This window comes from Gobio gobio, assembly GCF_949357685.1.
Source record: "Gobio gobio genome assembly, chromosome: 11".
NCBI lineage: Eukaryota > Metazoa > Chordata > Actinopteri > Cypriniformes > Gobionidae > Gobio > Gobio gobio.
In genome coordinates, this window is record NC_137104.1 from 51,673,637 (window position 1) to 51,685,639 (window position 12,003).

At 34.6% G+C, this 12,003-nt stretch overlaps 1 protein-coding gene across 2 annotated transcripts in view; it reads right to left on the reverse strand.

The window, feature by feature from the left end:
* LOC307134105 (histone deacetylase 9-B) overlaps nt 1–11,166 on the reverse strand; it is a 54,064-nt gene extending 42,898 nt beyond the window's left edge. For both annotated transcript variants that reach the window (XM_079829598.1, XM_079829597.1), the window contains exon 1: nt 10,780–11,166. In XM_079829598.1, coding sequence (XP_079685724.1) covers nt 10,780–10,870 — 91 coding nt within the window. In that variant the 5' untranslated portion in view covers nt 10,871–11,166. The remainder of the gene's footprint in view (nt 1–10,779) is intronic.
* Nucleotides 11,167–12,003: the final 837 nt, after the last annotated feature.

Here is a 12,003-nt window from a genome sequence, read left to right on the forward strand (position 1 = left end):
CAAATTAAAACCCTTCTTTAGGTTCTTTAAATAAACCCAAGGGCAATTACAGGCCTAATCTACAGGGAGGGTCTTTTTATGGGGTCTGTCTCAAATGCCTTGAGCGTAAACACAGAGGTATTTCAACAACCTCCCGTTCGAGGCCCAAATCTTATTTGAGCTCAATCTAAAGCGAGACGCCACCATGTGACTGTCATCTTTGAGCTGCACTTAATGTATTTTTACACAAGTGAAAAAGGAAAGGCGTTTGGTATATGTGTAGTTTATGTGTGTGTGTGTGTGTGTGTTTAGAGAGAATGATCTGCTCTCATGCCCTAAAAAAGCCTTGCTGTAAAAACGCTCGTAAACATGACCTTAATCTGCCGCTACAAACTCCTCGCTAATAAACCTATTAGTGCATAATGCTGTTCTTTATAAAGCACACAAACACAACCATATGTGTGTGAGACAACAATGAGATAGACGTTCAGCATCAGTATATCCAGAGCTTCAGATGCATGGAAGCACATTTACACCATATGAGCGAAATTATGACGTACCAAGTCATCATGAGTTATTATGAGATGAAAAAACATAAATATGAGATAAGAAAAAAATTATGACTTTTTTATGCCATAATAATAATTTAATGTGTCATCATTTTCTTTTTATGTAATAATAAGGACTTTTATGTGATAGTTATTACTTATTTCAACTTTTCCCTGTGTATGTTACAATTGTGAATAGGTATGTCATAATTGTGACTTTTTCTCTCATAATTTGTAACTTTTTATTCCATAATTAGGACTTTTTATCTCATTATGACCTATATCTCATTTATGCCATATTAAGGACTTTTATGTGATAGTTATTACTTATTTCAACTTTTCCCTCATAATTATGACTTATGTCATAATTTTATATTTAGTATGTCATAATTGTGACTTTTTATCTCATAATTTGTAACTTTTTATGCCTAATTAAGACCTTTTATCTCATTTAAGTCTTAGTATCTGATAATTTTCAATTGTCATAATTTTGTTCCATATTTATGATTTAGTGTCATAATTTTGTACTGTTATGTCATAATTATTTATTTTTTGTCATAATGACTTTTATGTGATAGTTATGACTAAGTATGTCACGATTGTGACTTTTATCTCATAATCAAGACTTAAGTCAAAATTTTGACTTTGAATGTGATAGTTGTGACTTTAATCTCATAATTTCTACTTTTTATTCCATAATTATGACTTTTTATCTCATTATGACTTAGTATCTCATAATTTTTTACTTTTTATGCCATAATTATGACCTTTTATCTCATTAAGTCTTATAGTATCTCATAATTTTCAATTGTCATAATTGCCTTTTTATGCCATATTTATGATTTAGTGTCATAATTGTATATATTTGTCATAATTATTTATTTTTGTCATAATTATGACTTTTATGTGATAGTTATGACTTAGTATGTCATAATTTCAGTTTTTCCCACATAATCATGACTTATGTCAAAATGTTGACTTTGTATGTCATAATTTTGACTTTTATCTAATCATTTTTACTTTTTATGCCATAAAGTTTTGTGATAGTTGATTTAGTCTTAATTTCAACTTCATCTCAATTATGACTTATGTCATAATTATGACTTAGTATGTCAGAATTGTGATGTTTTACTTTTTTGCCATAACTTTTTGTGATAGTTGACTTGGCATGTTATAATTATGACTTTCATCTCATAATGTTTTACTTTTTATACCATAATTATGACCTTTTATCTCATTATGTCTTGGTATCTCACAATTTTCAATTATGTCATAATTTTGACTTTTTATGCCATATTTATGATTTAGAGTCGTAAATTGAGTCTTTTTATGTCATTGCTAATTATTTATTTTTATCATAATTATGACTTGTATGTGATAGTTATGACATAGTATGTCATCATTTCTGCTTTTGTCTCATAATTTGTTACTTTTATGCCATATAGGACTTTTTATCTCATTGTGAATTGTCATCATTTTGACTATTTATGCTATAATTCTGATTTAGTGTCATAATTTTGTCTTTTTATGTCATAATTATTTATTTTTGTCATAATTATGACTTTTATGTGAGAGTTATGACTAAGTATGTCATAATTTCAACTTTTCCCTCATAATTATGACGTCATAACTGTTACTTTTTATGTGATAGTTTGACTTAATGTCATAATTGTGACTTTTATCTCATACTTTTTACTTTTTATGCCATTCATTTTTGATAGTTGACTTTAGTATGTCATAATTTCAACTTCATCTCAATTATGACTTAGCAAGTCATAATTGTAACTTTTATCTCAATAATTAAAAATGGACTTTTATCTCATAATTTTGACTTTTTAAGCCATAATTATGACCTTTTATCATTATTGACTTAGTATCTCATCAGTTTGATTTGCCATAATTTCGACTTAATTTCACAGTTATGACTTAGTATAACAATTTTTATAAATGATAAAATAGTTTCACTTTATTTCAATGGTCCACTTTAGTCATTCTACTAGCTATAAATAACTTACATGAGAAACGACAAGATACCAAAGTCTGCAATCATACGTCAGGGATCTCGATATGAACTCAAACATGAACTCTAAATCTTCAGTGATCCAATAATCTGAGATGCTCTGCACATTCATTGTATACTGTACTGTAGCTCTATACTCTAAAACAACTCCTGAGCTATGAAAGAATAACCTCGGTGCAATCAAATCTTCCTCTGGTCACACACAGTTATTCTTTGATGGTGGGTTATGGGGGTAACCATGCAAGAGGCGACAGTTACATTCGACTCATGAAATAAAAACCGCCGCGTTGTGAAACCATCTCTTGCCACAGAGACTCCATCGGGCCCCCGGCCCAGAATACACAAACCACAAAAAGCACAGGCCACCAAAACAGAACCACAACACTGGCCAAAGCTGTCAATCGACAGCAAACATACTGCGGCATGTGATCTGAGACCCTCAAAACCTTCACTTTTAAACCATCTCATCGTTTGTTTCTCCTGCTGTTATTCAAAAAAAGAGTGTGCATTATAAATAAAGCCTTCCGGTATGTCGTTACGTGAGGAGTTAACTCAGACGGAACGATAACCGGGGCTAATCTTAGCATCCTAATGCCTTAAGCCCAAAATACGGTGGCTAAGAATAGTTAGGCTTGAAGTCAAGAGGCCAGAACATTCAACATGCAGCCGCGGGCAGTAACGGAGCGCAGGGGGGGAAATAACTGCCCTCTCACGCCATTCCTAAAGCGGGACGCCGCGCGCAAACACACCTGAGCACAACACTTGTCAAAAGATGTTTCTCAGAAACGACAAATCAAGAATGAAGTAAACACGCATCCACCTGCCAAACCCTGATTTCACTTGACAGCATTAGAAAGTCTATTGATAGACACTATTATACAGCAAGGAATGTTACAAAAGATGTGCCGTACTTTTGAACTTTCTCTCTATTAAAAGAAGCAGTTTGCACAAAAAAATATGAAGCAGCACAATTGATTTGAACATTGATAATAATCATAAATGCTTCTTGAGCTCAGATCATCATATCAGAATGATTTCTGAAGGATCATGTGACACTGAAGACTGGAGGAATGATGCTGAAAATTCAGCTTTGCAATGCGAGTTCAAAAGTTAGACGTTTGCGCTTATATGCGTATGCAAACAGTGTGCGACAATAGGGTTTGTACTATCAATTTTACCTTCTTAGTATGCACTTTATCATCACCAGGCAAGTACAAACTACATATAGTAGAGATGAGAAAATAATCACAAAAATAAAATAACTCAAATATTATAAAATGCGACCTTAAAAAGTGTAAACATCACTCATTTTTATAACGTAACCTGTCCAACAGCGACACCCGCAGGTGAAGTTACAGCGGAAGTCTCTCTTGCCTCCCCTGAGCTCATTGACTTTTAACGACCCCTAAAGAATGCAGTGAGTTTGATTGGGGGTAATTGAGAATGAATGGGGGAAAGTCACAAGAGAGGAGGCAATGCCGTCATCGCGCTACAGGACTCCAGATTGCAACCAAATGGTTGCGACTAGGGATCAGTGTTGGGGAAAGTTACTTTGAAAAGTAATGCATTCCCTTAAAAAGTAACTAATTGAGTTACTTAGTTACTTTTTAAGAAAAGTAATGCGTTACGTTACTTTTGCGTTACTTTTTCTCACCTGGGCTGGGCTTGCTTTTTAGTTTTGTTTTTTAATAGCAAAAAAAGTCCTTTTTTGTGCTAATGTAAAGACCTCTTCATACCAAAATTGAAATAATAGGCCTCAGGCTGAGGTATAAATGTGCTGCCATTCTGGATAATGGAAGAATAGGACGCAGGAGAAAAACGTTTTACCAATAAAAACAAAAAATCTAGTAATTTTTGCTCATGGCTTAACTGAATCATCAAAGGTCAGCAGCACGACATTGGTCAATAAAGGTAGATTAAATGCATACAAATATTTTTTCTATTTAACATTTATATATTTGAGGTTTGAGTACTCTGATTTTGCATTTGACTGATTTTATTCATTTTGAGGAGTACAGAATCTTTATCTAAATATAGAACTACAATAACCATCATGTTTACACACAACGCCTTTCCACTTATTTTTCACAACATGGGGGCAGGAGAGCTGTCAGTCAAATAAATGTGAAAAAGTAACTCAGATATTTTGTTGTAAATTTGAAAAGTAATGCGTTACTTTACTAGTTACTTGAAAAAGTAATATTATTACATAACTCAAGTTACTTGTAATGCGTTACCCCCAACACTGCTAGGGATGCACTAGGGATATTATCGGCACAACATCGGAATCGGCCAATAAACGCTTAAAATATAAAAATTGGCATCGGCAGCAGATATGAAAAAATGATGCCGATATGATAACGTGTTAATATGCACCTGCAATAACTCACGTGTGCAAGGACTGCTATAGCGATAAGATCATATCAGCAGTGTGCTCACTAGCAAAACAAGCAAATACATTGCATGTATGGTGATTAATATTGATTGTTTTTAAATGCTGTCTTGAATTTGTGAATCAACGCAGGATTGCCAGGTTTTCACAACAAAACTAGCCCAAAACAAGCCCGATCGCGCCTCCCCACTCCAGCCTCCACAGCAGCTGTTGCTCCTCCAGGTCCTAGTGCCCGCCCGGGAGAAAGTTATATATTTAGTGGGGGCGCTGTTGTTATAGTAATTAAATGAAAAGTAGAATACGCAAATAAATAGAAGTTACTTCTTTTTCTGAATAACTAAAGCAGTAATGATGTCGAAGCACAAGCATGACACTTGTAAATTAAATTCTTGTATATACAGTTTAGTAATCTGTAATAACATTTTATGAAATGGATGATGAAAAATAATCCAAGGAGCACTAAAATAATTGTAGAATGTTTTATTTGAAGCTAAAGACAGCATCAACTGATGCCATGCCACCCCCAATGCATGTGCACAAACATTAAGTCCAAAAATTATTGTTATTTTTTGAGAAAATATACTCCTATAATAAAAATAACTTTATTAACATTTATTTATCTTTAACAAGTATCCTTTTAGTAAGGAGACCTCAGAAATCTGAAACCACAGTGAAAAAAAAAATACGTTTTTGCTCAAAATGTTGGTTTCCAAACAAAGGGAAAAAATAAACATATATCGATATCGGCATCGGCATCGGCCAAAATGAGTTGAAAAATATCGGCTTATCGGATATAGACAAATATCCAATATTATGCATCCCTAGTTGCGACCTTTTTTCCAGCTGATGCGACAAAATTTTGTTAAAGGTGCCTCCACCATGGTGCCCAACTGATAAGAGCTGCCATTTCTGTTACATATGAGAAACATCAAATGGCAAACGGAACATTATTCCTACGCAGAGTCGCAAACTATTACACGGACTGTTTATCAGCTCGGAGGAATAATCGACAACACCAGGCGAGTTTATACATGGGCCGATCTCGATCATGCGACACCGTTACTACACAGCGCTGGGAGATCCAGTGAGAAAGCGTTTGAATTCGCCACAGAGTTAATAGCATTGCAGCGAGATCTAGTGGTGGCAGAATTATCTGTTATAAACCATAGATATCAGATCAAACAGCGCTGGAAACCTGGGAAACCATTGTTGCATGAATGCAGTTCAGTCCATAAATCACCAACATTCCTCATGGATTTAATGTAGTAACACCACATGGCATTGTGGAAGAAATAGAAAATGTTTTTTTACATTATTCATCTCAATGGCTTTCAAGGGCTTCACACTTTTCCCAGCACTTAAAAGCTCTAAATATTATCCAATTTTAATGTTATTTTTAATGATACCCTCAAATAGGGCACTATTTGAGGGGACAGCCATTTGTAGTGGTGTCTGAAACCATGGTGGACGTTATTGAGTGCACTCATTCAATCCCATATCGCACCGCAATAACGAGTATAAAGCCGATGTACACACAACGGCTGTCCGACTTCACACACTCGTTTTCATTCACTCCTTCAAATGAACTGTATTAGTGTACTAACGTAGAGAATAGTGAATGAGGGTTTAGGGGTCGATTTCGGATTCAGATAAAAATGTTGTTAATGGGAAGACTAATAATGAAGTAAACAACTCAGCCACTTAGATATCGCTTTGTCGCATCAAAATCAAATTTTTTGAAATGGCCTGAAAACATGATGACTGTGGGGGTTTAGTGAGCGATCAGTTTGGGGAACTTAAAGGTACATCTTAGTGTCTGTGAGCCGTACACGCTTGAATACTGCAGAAAATAAGTTGACTATTAAAAAGAAAAGCTGAACATTAGTTCACTAATAATATATATTGCTTAAAATGTTACTGCTTTTAGTTATTATTTTGGAATAAATGTAAAAATGCGTAAAGAAAACTAACTTGATGAGATTTATATATGGTTTTAATAAATAGAACATTACATAGTTAGTGTAAAACAAAATATAATTGTATTTGGTCTCTCTTGTATATGTAATGTGTATTTAACCAGTAAAATGAAAGCCACAATTATGTAATTTTTGCCAATATGTAATTTTTCCCAATCCGTGTCCTTGCTAAAATTGCTCTGGAATCTTGGAAACATTTGGGATAATGCAAGTACACGAGTCAACAAAGTATATAACATTGATCTAGTGCTTTTTGTATATTTTAAATCCAAAAATCTTACATATTGTGCCTTTAAGTGTAACAGGGACATAACTTTACTTTTAACTTAACTTTATATATATAAATTGAGGACTTTGCCTCCTCATTTTAAAACACCACTGGTATAAATATGCTAAATGAGATGCAGACACACACTTGGACGAGCTCAACTTCAGGTGTCTGAGGGAAACAACTCCTCACAGTCGACACACATGCTAAAAACAGGAGCTGCACTGTTGAACTCTTGCGCTGTTAACTCGTTGAGCTACTCAAATGAATAGCTACGTTTGGAAACATGTACTACTGTACTGATCTCACTGCAAAAATCTGAATTTTTATCTTGTTTTCCAGTACAAATATCTAAAAATTGTTAAAGGAACACGCCACTTTTTTTGAAAATAGGCTCATTTTCCGTCTCCCCTAGAGTTAAGTGGTTGAGTTTTCTCCGGGTTTCTCCACCGATCTCCGGGTCTGGCGGTAGCTCTTTTAGCATAATTTAGCATAGATCATTGGATCTGATTAGACCCTTAGCATCTCGCTCAAAAATGACCAAAGACTTTCGATATTTTTCCTATTTAAAACTTGACTCTTCTGTAGTTACATCGTGTACTAAGACCGATGGAACATGAAAAGTTGTGATTTGCTAGGCCGAACTATACTCTCATTCCTGCGTAATTATCAAGGAACTTTGTGCCCATGAGTGCAGCAGCGCAATGATATTACGCAGAGCCTGAAAATGGGCGAACTTCCGTCAACATAACCAACGTGACAACCGGTTTACACAGAGAGCGCTGGGGACTATTTTCAGGCTCTGTGTAACATCATAGCGAAACTCTTTGGTCATTTTTTTTGAGCGAGATGCTAACGGTCTAATCAGATTCAATGATCTATGCTAAGCTATGCTAAAAGTGCTACCGCCAGACCCGGGGCCGGTTGCATAAACTGCTTAGACTAGTCTTAAAAGTTAGTCGTCTATTTTTTTCTTCAAGACTGTTCTTAACTTTTTAAAGTCAGTTACATAAAAAGTTAGATTGGTCTAATTTGAATCAGAAAAGTTAGACTGATTACCTCTTGACTAATTACTAGTGTGTCAAATTAGTTCTTAAGACACAGTCTAAACATAATGGCTAATTTTATGCAACTGGCCCCTGGAGATCGGCTGAATGGATTCGAAAACGGTAAAATTCAACTGTTTAACTCTAGGGGAGCTGGAAAATGAGCCTATTTTCTAAAAAGGTGGCGTGTTCCTTTAAATCAAGATATATTTACTTGAGAAAGAAAATGACATAAAATATTAATATCTTAAGCCATTTTGCTTCTCAAGTAGGCTTAATCTGGATTTATGAATGTTAGATTTGTACTGGAAAACAAGACAAACATAAGATTTTGCATAAACAACTGGATTAGAAATGCTGGATGGCACTAACAACATGTAATGTGACGTTTAGCATGCAAGATTAAAATGTTTATCAATGCACAATTCATACTACCTTTTAGGCAAAATGCAGTACATACTGCACAGTATTCCGTAAGTAATAGGCTAACATAACTTGCCAAAACATAGCAAAAAGGATTTTTATGCTTCATTAAATAAATGAGGATATAATTAAGATTATCGGGATCTTAGCTGTTAAGAGCCATGAAGAAGCTGTGAATCATTTGCTGTGAGTCAGTTGCTTTAGTTCAATGAAACAATGAATGCGACACGAAACAAAACATGAAACTATCTGACAACTCAATATAGATTTGACCTGGTCACGAGCTGTTGAATCATCTACACACAGTGGGGTGTAAAACTCACAATAACTCACATCAACAGAAACAGAATAAGCTGCAGAGATCTCGACATGAACTCAAACACTTTTGCTCGACTTCTCCCAAGAGCACATGATCTGCTTTTTACAATACGACAACTGTCTTTTTTTTCTTCTAATGCGTTTTAGGAGGCAAAACTGACATGTAAATGAAACTCCTCCTGAGCGACACAATTTACCTGAGCTTCCTCACGTGATAGCCTACCTTATATCTCCTTAATATCTCAGTTGTTTCTCATACACTGCAGAAAATGATTTTCTTTTCAGTATTATTGACCAATAACATTCTTAAATCAAGGCATGTTGACTTGAGAATCGAAATAAATAAAAAAAAAGTGAGCGAATTTATCCTTATAAAGCTGCAGTCCGTCACTGTTTGCGCTCTAGCGGTTAATAAACAGAACTGCATGCGTCTTGCGGAAGAACATTGCAGCCGGAGCTACTTCTCTCTGTTTATGTCTATGGCGAGTCACGCAGGGACTGTGCTCCTCCGCGGCGCTTCCTACCAGACCGGGCTGAAATAGTCCCAATATAAACACTTATTATAAGTGTGCCATAAGGATTCAGGGTAAGACAAAAACACGGTTTGGAAAATGGATTCATGTTGTACATTCTCATTATATAATTTTTGTAAATATTGAACATAAAAAAAGTTACGGACAGCAGCTTGAAAGTGGCTATATGTAGAATTCAGAAGCGCTTGTCAATAGCGACACCGCTGGTCATTAAGTGAACTGCAGCAAACAATGCTCGTGAAAACGCACAAGAGACTCTACACATGGCAAAGTTCTTTTTCATTCTTCACTTATAGTAAAAAAGAAGTTGGGAATACCTTTGCAGCGATATAGGTGATATAATGATGGAATTCTAATATAAATATTTAGAATTCTAATGATTTAATTCTAGGAGAAACATTTAGAATTCTAATGATGGATTCTTAGGAGAAACATTTAGAATTCTAATGATGGAATTCTAGGAGAAATTCAATTCAAATTTATTTGTATAGCGCTTTTCACAATACACATTGTTTCAAAGCAGCTTTGAAACATTTCGAATTCTAATGATGGAATTCTAGGAGAAACATTTCGAATTCTAATGATGGAATTCTAGGAGAAACATTTCGAATTCTAATGATGGAATTCTAGGAGAAATTCAATTCAAATCAAATTTATTTGTATAGCGCTTTTCACAATACACATTGTTTTCAAAGCAGCGAATTCTAATGATGGAATTCTAGGAGAAACATTTCGAATTCTAGTGATATAATTCTAGAATAAACAATTCTAATGATATAATTCTAGGAGAAAAATAAACATTTAGAATGATGGAATTCTAGGAGAAACATTTTGAATTCTAATGATATAATTCTAGGAGAAACATTTAGAATTCTAATGATGGAATTCTAGGAGAAACCTTTAGAATTCTAATGATATAATTCTATGAGAAACATTTAGAATTCTAATGATATAATTCTAGAATAAACAATTCTAATGATATAATTCTAGAATAAACAATTCTAATGATATAATTCTAGAATAAACAATTCTAATGATATAATTCTAGAATAAACTATTCTAATGATATAATTCTAGGAGAAAAAGAAACATTTAGAATTCTAATGATGGAATTCTAGGAGAAACATTTAGAATTCTAATGATGGAATTAGAAACATTTAGAATTGTAATGCTATAATTCTAGGAGAAGCATGTCGAATTGTAATGGTGTAATTCTAGGAGAAGCCTGTTGCCTCTGTCAGTGAGCGTGCTCTGGGAGTGTGTCCAGGTGCTGTACCTGATCCGATGGCAGCGGTGTGAGAGTCCAGGCTTCTCCTCCTCCACTCTGCAGTGATGCTGGAGTCGGCTTCATAAATGGTCTGCAGCATAACTTGAGCTTCAGACCTCGGTCTCAGCGTCCCAACTTCCTCTCCTTTGATCCGTCTCTCTCCGTTCTGGTTGTCCCGGGCCTCTTTTTGCCTCTTCTGTCTCTTCTTCTAGCTGTCCCTGCTGAGGTTCATCAGGTAGATCGGAGGAGACGTCACAGGTGAGAACGTCAGCTCTGTTCCTGCCTCTCAACCTCTGTACAGGAAACTCTCTCTCTGTCTGTCTCACGCTTTCTCTCTCTGCTACTCTTCGTAACCGCGCTGTCTCTCTTACCGCACTCTCTCTCTCTCTCTCTCTCTCTCTCTCTCTTTCTCTCGCTCAGGTGCCAAGAATAGCAGCAGGACCAGCCCAGGACAGAAATAGGCCGGGCCAGACCAGGGGAGTAGAGCAGCGGCCAGACGCTCAAAATAGCAACACAAAAACACAGCTGTCTGCCTTCATCTCTTCCCTGCGCACTCTCTTTCTCCTTTCATTTATCTCTGCCTGGGTGAGTCGCATGAAGAAACCACCAGCTCGTGTTTCACCACTAAACCAAAAGAAAGAACCAGGCAATTAGGTTTAACGTAAAGAAAATGAAGCCTGAAAGGATATTAAGCACATTTCATCATACTAAACTCTCACGAATGTGACACAAAAAAATATTATTGGTGTAACGTAAGAAATATTGAAAGGAGAACAAAAAAAATCTAATTTCTGTAATGCAAAAAATAGCATTTTTATACTAAAGTGTAATCCATTTTACAATTAAATTAAATGTAAAATGAAAAATATGAATTATATTGTAACATTTATATTAAAATGTCTTACATTGGAGCAATGGAAATTCTTTTTACATTTATTTTAAAATTATTCAAATTCAATTCAATAAATCCTACAATTATAAATATTAATATTGAACTTTTTTGTATTGTAATTTATTTAATTTTATTATTGTAATAATGTCAAAATCAATTTATATATTTAAATATTACATTTATGTTTATTTTTAAAACATTTAATTTTAATACATTTATATTTACATTAAAAAATTACATTATATTTACATAAAAAGTTATATTTACATATTTTTTGTACTTTATAATTGAAACAATAGCAGAAATGACACAATGCAATATATATATATATATATATATAT